This window comes from Mustela putorius, unplaced genomic scaffold (assembly GCF_011764305.1).
Source record: "Mustela putorius furo isolate JIRA1106 unplaced genomic scaffold, ASM1176430v1.1 tig00003903_pilon_pilon_pilon, whole genome shotgun sequence".
Lineage (NCBI taxonomy): Eukaryota > Metazoa > Chordata > Mammalia > Carnivora > Mustelidae > Mustela > Mustela putorius.
The window spans coordinates 2,012,322-2,032,958 of record NW_025422051.1 but is presented as its reverse complement, the minus strand read 5'-3'; the positions used below and the strand labels follow the sequence as shown (position 1 = coordinate 2,032,958).

General features: G+C 50.1%; 1 protein-coding gene across 3 annotated transcripts; it reads right to left on the bottom strand.

The window, feature by feature from the left end:
• Nucleotides 1-1,271: 1,271 nt before the first annotated feature.
• On the bottom strand, nt 1,272-18,820 carry GPKOW (G-patch domain and KOW motifs). 3 transcript variants are annotated; one of them, XM_045068369.1, is made up of 12 exons: nt 18,318-18,820; nt 9,378-9,866; nt 8,249-8,403; nt 8,025-8,149; nt 6,071-6,180; nt 5,061-5,274; nt 4,258-4,390; nt 3,553-3,682; nt 3,228-3,351; nt 3,069-3,138; nt 2,459-2,544; nt 1,272-2,362 (listed from the first exon to the last, which is right to left on the bottom strand). In XM_045068369.1, the coding sequence occupies exons 2-12, from the start codon at nt 9,542-9,544 to the stop codon at nt 2,228-2,230; spliced, it is 1,449 nt and encodes a 482-aa protein (XP_044924304.1). In that variant the 5' UTR covers nt 9,545-9,866; nt 18,318-18,820; the 3' UTR covers nt 1,272-2,227. The 3 variants fall into 3 exon arrangements, with proteins under 3 accessions (XP_044924304.1, XP_044924305.1, XP_012913000.1); XM_045068370.1 differs by having other exon boundaries at nt 9,378-9,578; XM_013057546.2 differs by lacking the exon at nt 18,318-18,820 and adding an exon at nt 17,229-18,225.
• Between the last annotated feature and the right edge of the window lie 1,817 nt (nt 18,821-20,637).

Sequence of the window (20,637 nt, the reverse complement as noted above, 5' to 3'; positions counted from 1 at the left end):
ACAGACCATCGTGGTTTTGTGTGCTTCTTTTGAGTGGATCCCTCCTGATCCCTCAGTTCCAAGACAGGCTCCTCGTATCTCAAGAACTGTGAACAGGATCAGGAAGCTTTCCCGATCTGTCCCTTGTCCATTGGGCACAAGGAGAGACAATAAGGCTGCACAGTTCTCTCTTGGCTCTCTGCCTGGTGCTATTCGGCTGCCAAGGTTGCCCCTTTGGCCACAACAACAGCAGCTGCAACAACAGCTGCGAGTCTGTGAATTCTCCCCAGGCCACGCACAAGCCAGGGACCATGACCATAAAATTTGTTCAGACTGGCCTCCTCAACGTCATGGGGGATGAACAAGATGTAGGAGAGAAAGCATCTGCCTTTCCTGCAGTCTTTTGAAGACAGGCTCGGGAGAAAACAGAGAAAGTCTTGCTGTCTTCTCCTGAGCCTGTTCAGCTGAAAGTCTTTCAGCTCTTCTCAAGGATATTACCAAGATGAATTTATTTTGATTTGGAGGAGAGAGGCGGCCTTCATGACAGAGCATAGAACGTACAACAGGACTACTGGACATGTCAGATTGGGAACCTTGAGAAGGCATGACCCTCCCCCACAACATGAAAAATATAACCCAGCCAGGAATTCCAGGGGCAGTGTCGACAATCACCATTATGACTCAGGAACTGGAGCAGTTGGGGGTTAGAGGTTTCCTCTGCTCCCAATCTTGAAAATAGATGAGTTCTGGAATTAATTAGGGATGACAAATCAGTCCGTAAAGTTCGTCTTTGCAAGTGTACTTCACGCTGCGGGGGTATGAGACTAGAAGGTTTTCTGGTCCTCCATTTCCTTACTCGGCATATGACCGCTGATTTGGCCAACTCACTGCTTTTTTGTACTTGCTCGATTCTGGCTCGAAGCTGCAGTCTGCCTCTGCTTGGCAGGGACAGCAGCTGAGCTTTTATTGTCATGCTCTGGGGGATGCTCCAAGAGGATGGCAGATGGGCAAAATATGTGAAGGGGGTTAAGAGGTACAAACTCCCAGTTACCAAAAATAAATAAATAAGTAAACGGATAAACAAATAAATAAATAAGTCGGAGATGAAAGGTATACCATAGAAAGAATCAGTAATGTTATAATGTCTGGTGAGGATGCTCTGCGTGCTGGGCATGGCGTCATGTATAGAATTGTCAAACCACTACACTGTACACCTGAAACGGAGATCACACTGGACATCAGTTATACTTCAACAATTAAAATTTTTTTTAAAAAAGATTTAATCAGAAAAAAAGAGTTGTAAGAACTTTAATGTGATAATTCAATTATTTAAAAAAAAATTCTCCAGTGCTGTGCCATGTTCTGACCTGTCGTGAGTTTATACCAGTAACGTAGATCTAATTCCAACGCCATTTATTACATCAACTTAGTGATCGGGGGTGATTTAGAAGCAACTGTACCTAAAGTTCTGGCTTCCCTTGCTGCTTTTCTATCTCAGCCTGTTAAACAGGAAAAAGTTGAAGGACTGTCTAATAATAACTTTTCTCAGAGTCCAGTTACCTGGAGGAATCAGAGAAGTTTTACCCAGGACACACAACATTTTTTACCATCAAGCCAAAGTTTGGGGACTAAAATGGGGGCCCCAAAGTTAACTGGCTGCTCTCAGAGGTAGAGCAAACACATCCTATTTGTGGGTGGAAGCCTCCCTTTCCTCTGGACTCTCTTGTCACAGGCTCAAGATAGCCTCTGGACATCTGATCTGGACCAAGAGTAAAAGCAGAGCCACCGCTGGGATTCTCACTTGGAAAGCTGTGCAGAGACGCGGCATTCCAGACTCCTTAGTATCTGCTCAAGGGACACACTTCATAGCTTCGGTGTTCTGAGAATGAGCTCGTGGGCAGGCAGATCCTTTGGCTTGTCTGTCAGCCCCACAGGGTGGTGGGGCTGAAGCCCTGCATGGCTCCCACCGCAGTCAGCCCAGCTCCTGCTTCCACTCAGCTTAGCACACATTTACGATCTCATCATTCTGCTAAGTTTGGGAAATGATTTTTATTACATGCTAACTTCTGGAAAAGTCTCGGCCGGTTTCGAGCCTCCCTTCTGGTCCATCTGTTTCATGCCCTGTCCCTGTCCTTGTCCTGGAGCTGTAGTGCAAGCAGATGGCAGAATGACGACCTCCCCACCTCTGCGAAGACAGGCTTTGCACACTGTACAGTGCTGGCAGCAGCCCGGGGGGTGGGACTGCAGGTCAGTCTTCGTCTGAGTCATTGGGGCCCGTGTACTGGCAGACAGCATCATAGTGAAGCTCCACCAGCTGATTCTCTCTCCGCAGCTGCACCAGGGCCTGGTTCCGTTCTCTGTCCCAGCCCAGCAGACGGCCCACCTGGAGCAGTGGTGGGTAGAGTCAGCAAGGCCAACCCAGACACCGAGATGGCCCTGGCATGCCCCCACCTCCCCCATACCCAGGTCTGGGACTCACCCTTCCAGCCTGTGGCCCCAGCACCACCATCACCCGGTTGCCCTCGACCTTGGGGACGAGGGTCTCCAGCATGCCTTCCTTCACGCCTGCAGATAAGGAAAGGGGACTGAGTGAGGCCCTCAGCCAGGGCCAGCCCAGCCAGGGTCCTGTCAGAAGGACCTGTATTCCCCAGAGACACCCTGCACCCTGTTGACAAGTGGGGTCCCACCACCCCATTTCACAGGTGAGGACACCTAAGGAGCAGGTCCTAGAAATAACTCAATAAAGGGAGCACTTATGCATGAAGATGATGGGTGATGACAACAGATCCCATTTACTGTGGGCATGTCAGCTGCCTGCTCAGGGTGTTCCATACAATCGGCACAAGGCCCAGTCCCCAGAGGGAGAAAACAGCTCATTTCCATGCCAGTGTTTGCCCGTGGGGGGAGAGAGGCTCAGATAATCACCATCTCAGAAGCGCCTTGTGCTCTGTCAGAAGATTCTGGGCCTTGCAAATTACCTGAGTTCTGCCCAACCCCCAGCCTTTGCCCACGCCAGCCTCTGGGTTGAAGACAGGCTTCCCGTTTGGCCTCCAGGAGGATAACAACCCAGTGGTCACCCTCACATTCACCTTCCAGGATCCGGCCTTCCTCTGTTCGACACACACAGGTATCTGGGCTGAGGACATCTTCAATCGTCATCTGGGGAGAGGGTCGTGGGTGTGAGAATGTCAGACTCATGAGGCCTAGTCCCTGGGGGTGGAGGGGGCACCAGGTTGCAGGGTTCCCACCTTGGTGTTGTAATACTGGCCACCCTTGTGCTGCTTGTCCACAAAGCGCACACGCAGGTCCCTGTGCAACCAGTGCTGGCTCCGGGAACCGACCTTCTCAGTCTTGGCTACAGGTTCCCCCTCTCTGTGCGAAAAGGGGCCAACGCGAGGCTTAACTGATCATAGGCATGTTCTGGTCACCCCACCTTTGCGGCTGTGACACCCAGCCGTAGTGCCGTCCCTAGTTTCTTCTATGTGCCTGCCTGGCCCTGGAAGCCTTCTCTGGCTGCTAGGACCTTTCCATAGCCTTGCCTTCTCCCCCTATCCCAGATGCCCAGGGTCCCACCGGTTGGGAAAGTGTTTCCGCTTCCTCTCTGAGTCTTCCCGCCGGCCGGGGAGCTCCTGATCCTGGAGGGCCTTCCATGATGAGGAGGCTGTTCCGTTCTGTTGTCCTGGGGAAATTTTGTTCATCTGGCCTGTACAAGGGTATGTGGAGGAGAACCAGAAAGGAACCTCAGTGCGTCATTCTCTTACCAGGGAGGCTACACCTTGGCCTCCGGCCACCTCCCAGCTACCTCAGTGTCCCCTCCCACCATCACAACTTTGTCGGTGCCATTAGAAGGCTCTTCCCTTCCCCTCAACTGCTGGGCTTCCTTCAGGACACCTTCCTCAGCTACTCCAGCATGTGCTGCCATGCCTAGAATGCCTTCCTCCTTGGTCATGGCCTAGTCCCAGCTGTTCTCATGACCTAGAAGAGGGGCTTATCACCTTGAACAGAAAGACCTCCTGAGGACGGGCATAGGTTTCCAAACATGTTTTTTCTTTCTCAGAAAGAGGCTAAAGCGCCAGCATCAATTTTTCTTCAAATCACTTATCTTCATTCTCACCTCCTGACTTCTGACCAGAAATCACACCTGCCAGGCAGACCACTGCCCTTCCCCTCTGCGGATCTCACACCTGCCCCCCCGCCCAAGCCTTGCCCCCTGAGACAGGACCTACCACCCCTGGAATGCTTCTCCAACTCTCCCAGCAAGGTAAGAGGCTCACTCACTGAGATCCAAGGAGTTCTTCTCAAACTCCTGCTGGGAGACAGGCCGCAGGCAGTACTCACTAACTGTCACCATGCGGTTCCCCACGGCCAGGCGAACCATGGCCCGGACATTGTCAGGATCAAGGCCTTCTACCTGAAGTGTTGCGGGGAAGAAGTTAGGCAGGAGTTGAAAGGACTAAACCCACATTCCTTTTATTTTTTTAAAGATTATTTATTTCTTTATTTGCTAGAGAGAGAGAGAGAGAGATAGAGAGAGAGAGAGAGACCACAAGTAGGCAGAGAGGCAGGCACAGAGGGGGAAGCAGGCTCCCCGCCAAGCAGAGAGCCCAATGCAGCACTAGATCCCAGGACCCTGAGACTATGACCTGAGCTGAAGGCAGAGGCTTAACCCTCTGAGCCACCCAGGTGCCCCTAAAACCACATTCTTAGGACCAAGCTGTCTAGTCTTACCTCCAATAGGCCTAACCCCTGTGTCTCCCCCACCAGACTGGCCCAAGGTCTGGAACTGGGCCTGGTCTATGTGTCTCCCCCACTAGACTGTGTGCTTAGGATAAACTTTAAAGAATTTAAGCCTCAGGAACATGTGGCATATGTCATTCCCTCTTTCAGTTGGAAACCGAGGCCGAGAAAGGCCCAGCAGGTGGTTCTGAGTTAACCAAACGAGGCAGCAAGCCAGGCAGGCCTCAGAGACAAGAACCCCACCCAGCCTTTCCATCCTAAACCCAATTCTCCCTCCCTCTGACCCTTCCCATCAATCTTCTCTGCTGCCTGTTTGGGGCTCTAGGCATAGCCTGGTTCCTTACCTTCCCATAGAGGCCTCGGTGAGGGCCAGAGAGAACCACCACAGCCCCTCCAGGCACCAGTCCTTGAGGCTGGTCTTCCTTATTTTTCTCTTGCTTCTCATCTGGCTTTGGTAGGTGGTGGGTGCCAGTGAAGACCAGGGCCTGGACCTCATTCAGGCTGGCGCCCAACCCTAACCCCTTCGGCCTCAGTGAGTTGACACGGGGCTTCACCACTCTGCAGGGAACACAGTGTGTGAGCTTGTTGGCCTGGGGGCATGGGAGGTGAGGGAGAGACACAAGTCTTCCGTGTCCCCCTGCCCAACGCCACCCAAATCCCAACTGTCAACATGTTCAAGAATATCCTTCCTGATCTCACATTAGGGCTGTTTTTGATCTATAGAGATAGCAATTTCATTTGGTTCAACCTAATAACACTGGGTATACCATCTACTACATATTATCTATAGTGGGATCTGGGGCAGAGCCCTGAATTCAAATATCCTAATAATATTTCTACAGGGGAAGTCATACAAATATTCATACCAAGCAGGAGAAATCAACTATAATATGCTCTGTATCAATTCAGGTCATCTTTGGCTAAGTGGTTTATGAAAAAAATGTGTGATTTTCAGAATTCTTCAGAGTTGAGAACTGAGAAGAAGGGCTCCTAAATCTGTGTGATAACAGCAAACATCTCGTCTATGTTTATCTGGGGCCAGGCCCTGCTGTAAGTACTTTATGTGGATAATTTCACATAATTCTGCAACAGACCTGGGAAGTCAGTATTGTCACTATCCCCATGTTGCAGATGAGGAAGCTGATACTCAGGAAGGTAACCAATACATAAATGGGATCCTGTTATAATTTCAAAGGGCAAACAGGAGACTGAAACAGTAGTGGAAAGGCTTACCGAATTACTTAGGGTGGTAATATGCCCTCTTCGTACCTGGATGGTTCTGGATGGGCAGTAACCCAAGGGGGTCTTGTTCACTGCCCTGTCTGCTGCCCCATGCCCCTACCCTAGAACTCACTGATTGAAGGTGCGGCCAATGCCCTCGCCAGGTTTCCAGCCCATGCCTCGTAACATGGCCAGCCCATAGGCCTCTACGGGGACTGCCTCGTAATCAGCTTCCTCCGGCACCTACAGGTTCAGCAGAGAAAGGATGGTCAGGCTGGGCCCATGGTGGGCCCTTGGAAGCATGCTTACTAACACCCAATGGGTGATCCTCAGTGCTTCTTTACCAGGAGTTTACCAGCTTCTTTACCAGGTACTTCTTTACCAGGGAGTCCAAGCAGAGAAAACAGTAAGACCAAAGGCCCTGAGGCAGGGCAAGACTGCTGTGTGGGAAGAGCATCATGAAAGTCAACCTGACTGAAAAAGAGATGTGGAGGCAGAGAGGGGCGGTGAGGGATTGATCAGGACGTCTGGGCTGGAGCTGCAGGAGGGGGGGGCCGCCAAAAGGGGGTCCGTGAGGAAGTTACTACAACAGTCCAGATGAGAGATGCTGGCTCAGACCAGAGTGGTAGGTAGGTGCTGGTGAGAAGTGGTTAGATTCTGGATGTATTCTGCAAAGGGAGATGACAGGATTTTGCTCAAAGACTGCATATGGTGTATGAAACAAAGAAGAGAGTCAAGAGTGACTCGAAGGTTTTTAGGCTGAGTGAGAGGAAGGGTGGATGGAACTGTGATCCACTGAGATGCTGCAGGCTGGGGAAGGAGAGGAAATGAGAGAAATGAGGCCAAAGTGGGAACAGGATGGAAAGGGAAGTGAAGGTCTTTTTTTAAGATGAAAAAAACCAGGGCGCCAGAGTGGCTCAGTGGGTTAAAGCCTCTGCCTTCGGCTCGGGTCATGATCCCGGGGTCCAAGGATCTAGCCCCACCACACTGGGCTCTCTGCTCGGCGGGGAGCCTGCTTCCTCCTCTCTCGCTCTCTGCCTGCCTCTCCGCCTACTTGTGATCTCTGTCAAATAAATAAATAAAATCTTTAAAACAAAAATTAAAAAAAAAAAGAAGAAAGAAACCAGAAGACAGCTGAAGGCCAATGAGAACAGTTCAGTTGAAAGAGGTGATCTAGGGCTGTGGGAGAACTAGGCCCCAAAGAAGCACTGCTAAAAACTGTGAATAAAGTGGTGAAAAGGAGGGTCCATGGGTATGACAGACAGACTTGGTTGCTTCTTTAGACACACCCCAGGGAAGTACCCTATTACCTACACATCCCATCCTCACTCCCTCGACTCCTTTTTATCCCCCAATTCTTTATACTCATTCTAGACACACTGCAGGTTGCTTCACTGATGGACCCACACCACACTGACCCACTGCCACTGTGCCACTGCTCAGGTTGCTGTTGCCCTAAGTACTCACCCTGTACCTCCCTCACTCACTAAAGCTGACCTGTCCTTCCAGGCCTCACTCCTACCACTCTGGTCTGAGAGGCCATCCTTTCCAGCCTGTGCTACTGGTCTCCTTGCTTCCGCCTTTGCTTACTACTCTATTCTGCTCATAGTAGCCAGAGAGATCCTGTCAAATCTTAAGTTCTGATCCCGCTCTGCTCAGAAGCCTCTCATGGCTCTCACTTCATTCAGGGTAAAAGCCAAAGTCCTCACCACGGTCCATAAGGCCCTGCTTAGTTTAGCCCCTGCCACGTCTGACTTCGTCTCCTCCTCCTCTTCATTCATTCCACTCTAGTTACACTGGTCTCCTTGGTGTTGTTAAACATGCCACGCTGAGTCTACCCTCAGGATCTTTGCATTTCCTGTTCCCTTAGCTCCTCATCTTGCTTAGATAATCCCAGAATGCAAGTGTCTTCCACATCTCAGCATCTGGATTCATTTGTTAATGCTTCCCAAAAAGGGCAGAAAAAGAAAGGGATAGGCAGCAGGCCTCTAGTACACACACAGACTTTCCCTGCTATGTGCAGAGAGGCAAGCCTGGCAGACGGGGCAAAGAGAGGCTGGGGTAGGAGGAGTTAGGGGCCAGCTCACTGTCTCAGCCCGGGGCTCGCTGTCTGCCCTTTCCCCGTTAGGGATGCATCCTTTCTGGATCATGGGGATAGCAAGCGTGGGGTCGACACCCGAATTCTCTCTCTCCTCCAGGGACTTCTTGGAGTCTAAGGAAGAATGGGAGGGTGCAATGAGGTCCCACCCTATCCTTCCATTTTCCTCCCCCTCTTCCTTCACTGGGGCAACGCGAAGAACAGCTCACTCACCCTCAATGAGCTCCTTCACAGCCTGGGACAGCACTCCATCCACCAAGGTCTCAGTATTTGTGGAAGGCCCAGGAGCATGGGTCGGTGGCTGCCTGCGACGGCCATTCTTGATCAAAGGGATGACGAGTTCCTTGGGGGTTTCTGAGGGCTTCACACTGATGTGGACACAGAGTCGTCAAGTTGGGAGAGTAGCATGGTCAGTGGGTTCTGAGCCACACTCCTCCCTCCAGAGAAAACAAAAGAGCCAAACTCACCCCCACCCCAGATGGACCACACCCTCTGCTCTCCTGTAAGGCCTCTAATGGTGCTTTCCTGGGATTCTCTCCCTCACCCAGAACTCTTAAATGTCAGTGCCTTTGAGGAATCAGCCTTCAGTCCTGGACCCTCCTCTGCTCATCCCAAGACTCACTTCCATGACCTTCAAGATGCCTCACAAATCACCGTCTTCAGCCCAGCCTCTCCCCAGATCCAGGGTCCACATCAATCTCCTAGATGGCTGATTTTCTTCTGGAAGCCTCTCCCTCTGACTCTTTTCTTTCTTTCTTTTTTTTTTTATTTTTAAAAGATTTTATTTATTTATTTGACAGACAGAGATCACAAGTAGGAAGAGAGGCAGGCTCCCCAGTGAGCAGAGAGCCAGACACGGGGCTCAATCCCAGGACCCTGAGATCATGACCTGAGCTGAAGGCAGAGGCTTAACCCACTGAGCCACGCAGGCGCCCCTGACTCTCTTTTCTGAATTAAGCAGATGATGGCCTCTCCTAACCTGAATCTGCCCATTCCACCCCGTCCCCATACTAGAGAAGCTTCACCACTTCGGATGGGACACTAGGGGCCCTTTCGTTCTTCACTCTTTTCCTTCTCTCAGAACGCACACACTTCAGGGTCCTCAAGTCCTCAAACACCCACTCTCAGGAATACATCCTCTTTACTCAAACGCCACGGCTCTCAGGCCCAATTCCCCCACCTCTCCTGTTCCACACTGCCTGCTTCTCGCCTCCAGGAACTTTGCCCAAGCTGTGTTTCAGGAGTTCCAGACCACTGCCACCAACACAATCAACTTACATTCCACCCTCCCGCTTGCACCCACCGCACCGAACTCCAAGGGATAAAAGACCCGACGCTTCACCTTTGCAGCTCCCTCCCTTCCACGGTCTTTAAGAAATCCTTCTCCTCTGGAGCCGCACCCGCGTCGTCTGCCAGCCGTCTCCGGGCAGATGTGCGACTGAAACTGAATGAAATTGGGGCAGCGGAGGATCCCGACGGCCGCAGAGCGTCCTCTTCGGCATCCGCCATCTTGCCCCCCTTTCCCAGGCTAGTGCGCTGCTTGCTGGAAAGTTTAGTTTGCGCTCAATTTGACCACGGCCAGAGGACGAGCGCTAGAACTACCTTTCCCACAGAACACTGCGGTATCAGCCGCGAAGTTGAAAAAGGGGCCTTAGAAAGTAATTGTCGCTCTTTTTACTTCACAGGAGCGCGTCGCGCCAAGCGTAAAGGGAAATGTAGTTCTTGGGTGAGGTAGGTGGGGCAGAAGTCAATACATTCTTGCAGGTATTCCTTCCTCGGAGATCAACAAGTATTTATTAATTACCTACTGTGTGCATGTTACTGTGCCCTGCTGGTATGGGGAAATGTAGATAAAATACATCATTAAGAAAAAAATCTGTGAATGCCAGTTGTGTACAATAACAGACATTTAAATTGTGCCTACCAATGCCAGATTTAATACACAAGCTCTGGATTCAGATATTAGTAAAATAGACATCCTCCTTTCTAAATATTCCAGTGGGGAACAATAACACTTAAACAGATATTTTACACACACACACACACACACAGTTGACCCTTGAACAATGCAGGGGTTAGGGGGGTCAATCCCCTGCCCCCACAGGGGAAAATTTGAGTAACTTTTAACTCCCCAAAACTTAATTACTAACAACCTATTGTTAACTGGAAAGCTTAATGATAACATAAACAGTAGATTAACACATATTTCTCATCTTACAGGTAATATTTTTGGGGGGGGTTGTTGATGATGATTTGTTTTTAAGTAGGCTCTATGCTCAGCATGGAGCCCAGCAGTAGGGCCTGAACTCACAACCCTGAGATCAAGACATGAGCTGAGGGCACCTGGGTGGCTCAGTTGGTTGAGCGTCTGCCGTCAGCTCAGGTCATGATCCCAGGGTCCTGGGATCGAGCTCTGCGTCGGGCTCCCTGCCCAGAAGGAAGCCTGCTTCTCCTTACCCAACTTGCCCTGCTTGTGTTCCCTCTCTCGCTGTCTCTGTCAAGTAAATAAATAAAATCTTAAAAAAAAAGAAAAGAAATGTGCTTTGGATAAGTAGTGCTGGTCAGGCATAGATTACAAGATGATCAGGGGCCTAACTTGACTTTTCTCATGTCAAAAAAAAGCTATGCCTTATCTTTCTTTTTCCAGGGATCCCTAACTACTTCTGCTTATATTACCACCATTAAATATGTTGTGAGAGCGAGGTTCTAAGGCTCTGAAAGATTAATGGAACAGATTCCTCTTGTGTCAGACCATAAAGAGATATGGAAAATGAAAGGGCCCCATGAAAGGCTGTTTTCTGAACTGCTGTTTTACCCCCTTTCCTGCTTCTATTGCTAGGATCAGCACACCTGCCTTACACATTCCTTGTAATACAAACAACCTATGTTCTCACTTTGTAAGGACTGAGGAGTTAATAATTTCTTTGGAGTCTTCCAGCACAACAGATAACTTCTTCTTTTAATATTATTTATTTTTTAAGATTTTATTTATATACTTGACAGAGGGAGAGTGAGAGAGAGAACACAAGCAGGGGGAGTGGGAGAGGGAGAAGCAGGCTTCCCGATGAGCAGGAAGCCCAATGCAGGGCTCGATCCCAGGACTCTGGGATCATGACCCGAGCTGAAGGCAGCTACTCAACGACTGACACACCCAGGTGCCCCACAATAGATCACTTCTAAGAAATGACTAGGTGAGGCCATTATGTGTATATCCTAGACCACACGGGAGCTAGAATCTTGATGCCGAGACTCCTTATTAGTGACTTATGGAGGACACCTGGACCCTTATAGTTCTGACCAGTTTCCATGCGTCTGAGGGGACACTTACATCAGACTACAATCCTCAGTAAAAGCCCCAGACCAAGCAAAAACAAGACACTCTCCTTCCCTTCTGAGTCTCCCAGATGCTCTGTATCTGCATTCTCTTTATATCTTCAATAAACTCTGCTTTTACATCCTCTTGGCTCACATTTGATTTCTATCCTGTGTGACACCAAGGACTCTCTTGGCTGATCCTGCAGGAACCCCTCTGGGTCCTCAGACCCAGCCTGCATACATCATTAAGAGCTTGTAAATTAGGGACGCCTGGGTGGCTCAGTCCTTAAGCGTCTGCCTTCGGTTCAGGTCATGATCCCAGGGTCCTGGGATTGAGCCCTGCATCAGGTGCCTTGCTCAGCTGGAAGCCTGCTTCTCCCTCTCCTACTCTCCCTGTTTGTGTTCCTCTCTCACTGTCTCTCTCTCTCTGTCAAATAAATAAAAATAAAATCTTTTTTTAAAAAAGAGCTTGTAGGGGCGCCTGGGTGCCTCAGTGGTTTAAGGCTCTGTCTTCGGCTCAGGTCATGATCTCAGGGTCTTGGGACTGAGCCCCACATTGGGCTCTCTGCTTAACAAAAGCCTGCTTCCTCCCTTCTCTCTGCCTGCCTCTCTGCCCACTTCTGATTTCTCTCTGTCAAATAAATAAATAGTCTTTTAAAAAATACTTTAAAAAAGAGCTTGTAAATTAGAAGATTGATATTTAAATAGTTACCAGAAAGAATACGAGGTATCTGCCAAAAATTCATCCCAAGGAAATCATTAAAGATGTGTGAAAAGATTTTTCTAAGTTTATTTAACAACTCTCTATACTTGGGACACCTGGCTGGCTCAGTTGGAAGAGCATGGGACTCTCAATCTCGGAGTGGGGAGTTCAAGCCCCACGTTGGGGGTAGAGATTACTTTAAAAACTAAAATCTATGTGGGTGCCTGAATGCTTCAGTTGGTTGAGCATTTGGCTCTTGATTTTGGCTTGGGTTGTGATCTCAGGGTTGTGAGAACGAGCTGCGGATGGGCTCTTCGCTCCAGTGCACAGCTGGCTTGGGATTCTTTCTCTCCGTCTCCCGTCAGCCCCTCCCCCAGCTTGTGCACACACACTCTCTCTAACTAAATAAAGTCTTTTAAAAATATGTAAAAAATAGGGGCGCCTGGGTGCCTCAGTGGGTTAAAGCCTCTGCCTTCGGCTCAGGTCATGATCTCAGGGTCCTGGGATAGAGCCCTGCATCGGGCTCTCTGCTCAGCAGGGAGCCTGCTTCCTCCTCTCTCTGCCTGCCTCTCTGCCTACTTGTCAAATAAATAAATAAAATCTTCAAAAAAAAAATATATAAAAAATAAAATCTTAAAAAAAAATCTCTACACCCAATGTGGGGCTTGAACTCATCACCCTGAGTTCAGGAGTTGCATGCTCCTCTGAGCCAGACAGGTGCCCCATGAAAAGATTTTATTTTAAAGATTTACTTATTTATTTTAGATAGGTGGGGGAGGGAAGAGGGCGAGGGATAAAGAGAATCTCAAGAAGACTCCTCACTAGTTGGGGAGCCTGACAAGGGGCTCAATCCCCTGACCCCCAGATCATGACCTGAACTGAAATCAAGAGTTGGCCCCTTTACCTACTGAGCCACCCAGGTGCCCCCCAAAATATTTTAAAAATAGAAGTTCTAGTATTTTCTTTCCTTTTTTGGTAAGATTTTTATTTATTTGTCAGAGAGAGAGAGAGAGAGAGCACGAGAAGGGGGAAGGGCAGGCAGAGGGAGAAGCAGGCTCCCAGCTGAGCAAGAGGGGCTCCTAGGATCGTGACCTGAGCCAAAGGCAGTCACTTAACCGACTAAGCCACCCAGGTGTCCCCCCAAAAATATTTTTTTAAAGATTTTATTTATTTATTTGACACACAGAGAGAGATCACAATTAGGCAGAGATGCAATTAGAGAGAGAGGGGGAAGCAGGCTCCCTGCTGAGCAGAGAGCCCGATGTGGGGCTCAATCCCAGGACCCTGAAATCAGGACCTGAGCTGAAGGCAGAGGCTTAATCCACCGAGCCACCCAGGTGCCCCAAAAAGATCTTTATATGAGATTCATCATGGTATTATTTCTTGTAGCAAAACATTGAAAAACACTTAAATGAACAACAGAAGGGGACAGGGTAAATGAATTACAGCACATTCCTTAGATGGAACACATATATGAGAATCTTTAAATGTAAAGCTGTAAATATGCTTAAATTAAAGTGGGACATAGTCACAGTTTTTGGAAAGTAGAATAATATGGCGGGTCACAGGACAGTCTTGAAAACAGGAAGTACAATAATTAATCTCGTGGCCATATTTCCAGGCTTAGAAGCCCTGGGCATCCTTAAAGATACCTAGCAGATAAAGACTACAAAGCAACTTTTATAAATGTCAGTCTAAATAAAAAGGCAAACTGAGGCAAGCTCAAAAAGATTAGTTAATTTGGGAATATCAGAGATTGACACTGGACACCCAAACTGTAGCAAGCTACAGATGAGTCCCAAATTCCAATTCCTCTGCTATTCCTAAATAAACTCATCATTGTGAGCTTGCCTCAGTTTACCACTTTATTTAGGTTGACATTCCTTGGAGTCAGAAGTGGGAGCCAAAAGAGTTGACCCTCAAAGAATGATAATCCAGGGAATCAAGTGAGGTACCCACATGGAACACCTTGCCCTAATCACTTATATGAGTTACAGTTTACTTCCAAATTGGTGAGTCTCCTTTAAGATTCTGAACTCTCTCCCTTTGGTTGAGTTTTCTGACTTTATTCAGGATCTGTTTAAAGACTTCTTTTTCAATTGTTTATGTTGTTTTTTTTTGTAATTCTTTTTAAAAAGATTTTTATTTATTTATTTGACAGAGACACACAGCTTGAGAGGCAACACAAGCAGCGGAGTGAGGGGGAGAAGCAGGCTTCCTGCCAGCGGGGAGTCCGATGTGGGGCTCTGATCCCAGGACTCCAGGATCATTACCCAGCCAAAAGAAGCAGCTCAATGACTAAGTCACCCAGGTGCCCCTAAAGACTTTGGGTTTTTTTGGTCAGTACTCATTTCTCTTAGTGAGTACTAGTTTGGTGAGTACTCCTTTGTTTTATTATTGGAAGCACATCAGAATTTTGGTGTAATTCCTTTGGAATTCTTGGGAGTGTTAAAAAGAAAGCCATAGGTCCAAGGTGGAGTCACTTGCCCTCAGGACAGCAAACTAAGAATTAATTGCAATTTCAACCTCTTCAGGAGTGTAATTTTAAACCAATCAATCTGGAATTTTCTGGTCTGCACCAAAGAGGTCACCTCTCACATGGGCCCTCTCATTCCCCAAAGCAAGATCAGCTAATCTGGATGGTAAGAAACCCCTTGTCCTACCTCTCTCCCCATAAGGGGAAGCGACCTTGCCTGAAACAGTACTTTCTTTACTGTTGCTAACAATTTCTTGCCCCATCTTCCTTCATATGAAAACCTTCCATTTTGGGGGTGGCTGGATGGCTCATTCGCTTAAGCACTGGACTATCAGTTTGGCTCAGGTCATGATCTCAGGGTCCTGAGATGGAGCCCTGCATCTGACTCCATGCCCGATGGAATCTGGGGCTTTCTTTCTCCCTCTGCCCCTCCCCCTGCTCACATGTTCTCTCTCTCTCTCCCTAAAATGGATCAATAAGTCTTTTTTTTTGAAGATTTTATTTATTTATTTGACAGATAGATCACAAGTAGGCAGAGAGCAGGCAGAGAGAGAAGAGGAAGCAGGCTCCCCACTGAGCAGAGAGCCCAATGCGGGGCTCGATCCCAGGACCCTGAGATCATGACCTGAGCTGAAGGCAGAGGCTTTAACCCACTGAGCCACCCAGGTGCCCTTGGATCAATAAATCTTAAAAAAAAAAAAAAACAACTTCCATTTTGTATATCTCCTCTCAGACCTCCTCTCTCCTTGTTAGGTTAGATGCTCACCAATTTATGAGTTGCTTACTAAAACCAATTATGGGGCCCCTGGGTGGCTCAGTCCTTAAGCATCTGCCTTTGGCTCAGGTCATGATCCCAGGGTTCTGGACTGAGCCCCGCATCTGGTGCCCTGCCCAGCAGGAAGCCTGCTTCTCCCTCGCTGGCTCCCCCCTGTTTGTGTTCCCTCTCTCACTGTGTCTCTCTCTCTCTGTCAAATAACTAAAAAGTCTTTAAAAAAATTAAATCTTTGGGGCTCCTGGGTGGCTTGGTGGGTTAAAGCCTCTGGCTTTGGCTCAGATCATGATTCCAGAGTCCTCAGATCGAGCCCCACATCGGGCTCTCTGCTCTGCGGGGAGCCTGCTTCCTCCTCTCTCTCTCTGCCTGCCTCTCTGCCTAGTTGTGATCTCTGTCAAATAAATAAATAAAATCTTTAATAAAAATTAAATCTTCACATTTAGTTGATTTTTTTTTTTTTGCTCCTTAGTGGATATTAGAACTAGTAAACAAGTTTGGCAAGGTTACAGAATCAATATACACAAAATTCCATTGTGTTTCTATAGATAAAATAAGAATGAAATTAAGAAAATAATTCCATTTGCAGTAGTCTTAAAATAATAAGATACCCAGGAATAGGTTTTTATTTTTTAAAAGATTTTATTATTTATTTGACAGACAGATCACAATTAGGCAGAGAGGCAGGCAGAGAGAGGAAGGGAAGGAGGCTCCCCACTGAGCTGAGAGCCCAGTGTGGGGACAGCCTGATGTGGGGCTAGATCCTAGGACCCCGGGACCACAACCTGAGCTGAAGGCAGAGGCTGTAAGCCACTGAGCCACCCAGGAACCCCATATTTTTTTTAATTAAAAAAATTGTATTTATTTATTTGACTGAGTGAGAGATCACAAGTAGGCAGAGTAGCAGGCAGAGAGAGAGGGGGAGGCAGGCTTTCTGCTGAGCAGAGAGCCCGGATGCGGGACTCGATCCCAGGACCCTGAAATCATGACCTGAGCCGAAGGCAGAGTATTAACCCACTGAGCCACCCAGGCGCCCCCAGAATAGATTATTTAAAAAGAACTATGAAAACTGTACTGCAAAAACTATAAAACATTATTGAAAAAACATAAAGACTTAAGTAAAGGAAGAGACACGCAATACTAGGGCCTGTGCTGGATTCTCCACCTGGTCCTTGGTTACCCTCCTGCAGCTTCCATCGTCATCTACCACCCTCTTCCTCAGCCTGTGCTACCAAGATTCATTAAGGAAGTTTCCAGCACCAGGGACTGTTCAAGTACCCAAAAGTATCCACAGGTTTTTCCACATTTTTCTGTATTTGCCACACCAGGAATTCTGTATGAGAGACGAGAGCATCCTGAGACAAGCCTCTTGTAACACGTAATCGTCCTGTTCATTTAGGAATCGCATGCTCTAAATTTACAACCCTCTAAATTTACATTCTAGCCTCGGTTCTTCTGACTCACATCCAGCCTGGACCACAATTTAATTGCCTAGACTGTGCCCCAACAAGTAATTCTCCAAGTGTCATTCACATGAATAACTACCCAGATCCCCCCCCTTCCTAACTACTCCTGGTCCCGGCTATTTGAAAACACCTCCAGACCTTCTTCCTACATCCATCTAATAAGGCGAAGATCCTGCTCCTCATATTACACCCTTAGGTCCTTCCTGGAGCAGCGGGGTGCAATGCAAGATTGGGGTCCTGACCTATAAAGTTAACCCCATTCCGGACATTTCGAGTCCCGCCCCCTGGATTTATAGGCTCCACCCGCATAGAATGTACATTTTATCCAGGCCCGCCCCTCAGCCAACTGCCCGCCCCCAAACTCTCCAGGCCCCACCTCCTCAAAAATGCCAAACAAAGCCCCCATTGACAGAGATTACCATCTGGCCCTGCACCAACAACTAGCCAATGCAACATTAACGTACCGCAATCACTTTTCCAGGATCACCTCCCGGAGGAATATTCTCGGATAATGCCAAGGCTCCGCCCCCTCGAAGCGCCCTCCGAGCCCCGCCCCGCCGCCCGTGGCACCCTTTGGCTCCACCCAGAGAAGTAACCAGCAGTCCCGGTTCGGCCAGTCCTGAATACTGCCCCACACACATCCCGCCCCCGCGAGAGGCCCCACCCTACCCGCCCCACGCACTCTCTCGCCTTGGGGCGTACCAGCGCCGCCACGTCGGCCACAGCTCTGGCCGCCAGGCGGCGCGCGCCAGGAGCTCTAGAGCTCTGGGGCCAGACAGCCGGTGGAGGTCAGCACCCGCCCGAGCCTCGGGGAGCCCCCACGCTCCCCGACGTCCGAAGACCGAAAATACCCCTCAAGACCTTCGGAACCCCCCGACCACTCCCTCGATAGTTCCGCAGGCCCCTCTCAACTCCCGCGACCCGCCGCCATCGCGGGTGTGCCCGCGGACCCCCGCCCGCGCTCACGATATCCCTGGAGAGAGGTAGCTGACGGAAATATTTCTGGACACGTCCCAGCACCCTGGGACTATCTCTGGAGGTCTCCAACTGCCCCTTCGTAACCCCAGATTCCAAACTCTTCCCGCACAGGAGCGAGAGGGACCCCGATTCCCCCAGATGTCCCGACAGAAGACGGTCGGCCCCCGCTGTGGTCCTGGCACCCCCGAGTCCCCTTCCAGATCTCCTAGGCAAACCTGATGGCCCACGTAGCCCCAACTGCCGCTCCATTTATCCCCAGAGGCCCCCGCCTAACCCCCCGCAATTCACTACGGACCCTGAGTGGCCAGGCGTCCCCAGTGACCCCGGGCAGACCCCTCTGGCACATCTCCCCAGAGACTTCTGAGAGCCCCCGGGTCTGGTGCGCAGCCCCGCGGTGCGGTGCGGTGCGGGTCGGGGACCTGGAGTCTAACCCGGGTCACCGGGCACCCTCCCCCACTTGGGCGCCAGGGCTGCTTTGTTTACCACCTGTCGGAAGGAAAGGTGAGGAGCCGACAGGCGGGGCATGGGGTGTCAGGGGGACGCGCCCAGTCCCTCCCCACCCCAACCCCCCGTACCTCCTCTGCTCCCCCTAGGGTCCGTGGCGCCCCTCGCGCGCGGCTCCATGACCCGAAGTCCGCCGGCTGGACGCAAGGCCGCCAGCGACGCGTTTGGAGCGCCTGGGCGCGCTCACCTGGCGGCCCGCCCGGGCCTGGATGCGGCTGGAGCCGGCCGGTCCCGTGCCTGGCGCCCCGACTCGCGCGCTGACCTACCTGGCCGCCGGCGAGGAGGCCTGGCAGCGGGAGCCAGCGCGAGCTCTGGGCCTCGCTCTGCCTCAGGCGCTGCCTCGGTGAGCCCCGGAGCCTGCGCTGGGCTCCTTCTCCCACCCAGGAGGGGTTGTTAGTCCACCAGCGAGAAGAGGAGGGGAAGTCGAGGCCCAGAGAAGTTAAGGGCCCCGCCTGAGCTCTGACAACTAAAAACGGGGGTGCAGAAGTGGAGCCCGCGTTTACCAGGGAATTCCGCAGCCTCCCACGGAGCTTTGCTCACAGTAGGACGGGACCTCAGCAAATTTGCAGTGAAACTTTTCTACTCGGGAAGTGGAAGAGTCTGTTGGGCTGGGCAGGGGCGGGGACGGGTGGGGGGTGGCGTCGGGGAGGCGTCCTTTGGAGCCTTGGGGGCCATGGGAGGGCTTGGGGCCCTGACCATGATAGGGTTGGGGGACTCCAAAAGCCGGGAAGGGCGGGTGCCCTTGAGAGTGGAGAGGCGGTGGGGGCCTCAACTTGAGTAGGCTTTCGAGGCCCGTGGGTGGGAAGGGTCGCCAGCCAATGAGAAGGAAGAAATGAGGCCCCTCTTAGTTATTGAGAGTGAAGGGTGGCCTGGAGACAGAGGTCCGGATGGGGGAGCACTTGGGCACAGTGCTATTGGAGTGGAAGGAGGAATGGGGTGCGGTGAGAGATAGCCTGTGACCGCCACTCTGTGGAGGAAGAAACTGGGGCCACAGGGGCTCAGACAGGGCCCCACAGCCAGCCAACCACAGTGCACGCCTCAGGTGGCTTCTCCCCAGCATTCACTGGGGCTGACTGTTTCACTCTGGGCCCTGGACGCACTGTGTCCTGATGTCCATTCTGGGTGGCCAGGCAGCCTCTGTTGTCCACCTTTCAGGGGCCTGGTGTTGTCCTAGGTGAGAGGGGTTGAATGGTCCCTGCTTCCCTTCCTCCTCCCACCTCGGACCTGACCTTGTCTTCGGAGAGGATACACTGGACCTCATTCATTGCTCTGCCCTGTTTTATGCCAACCACCTGGGGCTGTCATAACTCCCCAAATTTTGTGAACTGTTTTTCACACCATCCCTCCTTTGCCTGCACTGTGTCTTCTGCATGGGAACTCTTCCCAGTCTTTTGTTCACTGAAAGAGGACTGTATTATCAAGGCCCAGTTTTAAGGCTTTAATCTTCCATCCATCCAGTTCTGAAAAGGAATACAGAAGATGGGTATTGGCTATGTAGAATTGTAAACCTACGTGTTTCTTTCTGTGAGGGAGAGTTTAGGCTGCTTTATTTTCCTGAGTCCTCTCAGGAGAACTGGTTTGAGGAGAAAAACCAAGGCTTATCCCAAGGATCCCCCATCCTCTCCTTCACTGGGAAGCCTTCCTACTGTCTCCTCCAAGATCCAGTCCCCTTTAACTCTCCTTGGGGACTTCCCCAGTCCTCTAGGGCAGTGCTGGTCACTGTGGTCACTGGCCTTTCTGGGCCTCTGTCTGTACTGGGGTTTTTGGCTGGCTGCCCACACCTGTCCCAGCTGGAGTCTGATGTTGGGTAGGGGTTTGAGACCCTATATTGCAGAGTTCTCCATAGAATTCTCATTCCTTTATGTGTTCTATGGACATTCTCTAATACCTGGTCAGAGGTCAGCCCTATGCAGAGGCAGCTGGGTCCATGAGGCTGAAACAGCCCTGGGCTCCGGTATTAGTAAGCCCTCTTTCTGGAAGAAGCGACACCTACACAGACATTGACAACACAGTGATATCTGGGTTGGGAACTGCCTTTCTTAAGAGTTTGTATTGGAATTGTATTTTTCAGAGTTGGAGGGTACATTCGATTTTATTTAATAGTTACCCTGATTTATTACTTTTAGACATTTAGCTTTATAATATGTGGGCCTCCACTTGTATTCTCACACTGGGACTCACAGGTGTTGTGGGATGGGCACTGTCTACCTCAGAAACAAAGAGGAGCACATGGATTTCAGAATTTGACATGCTACAAAGACACAATAATAAAAGAGTGTCAGGCTGGGCATGGAGCATAGACAAACTAATCAATGAAACATTGGGGTTTTAGATACAGGTATATATAGGAACTTGAAACATAATGTATAGATAGCACAACAAATCAGATGG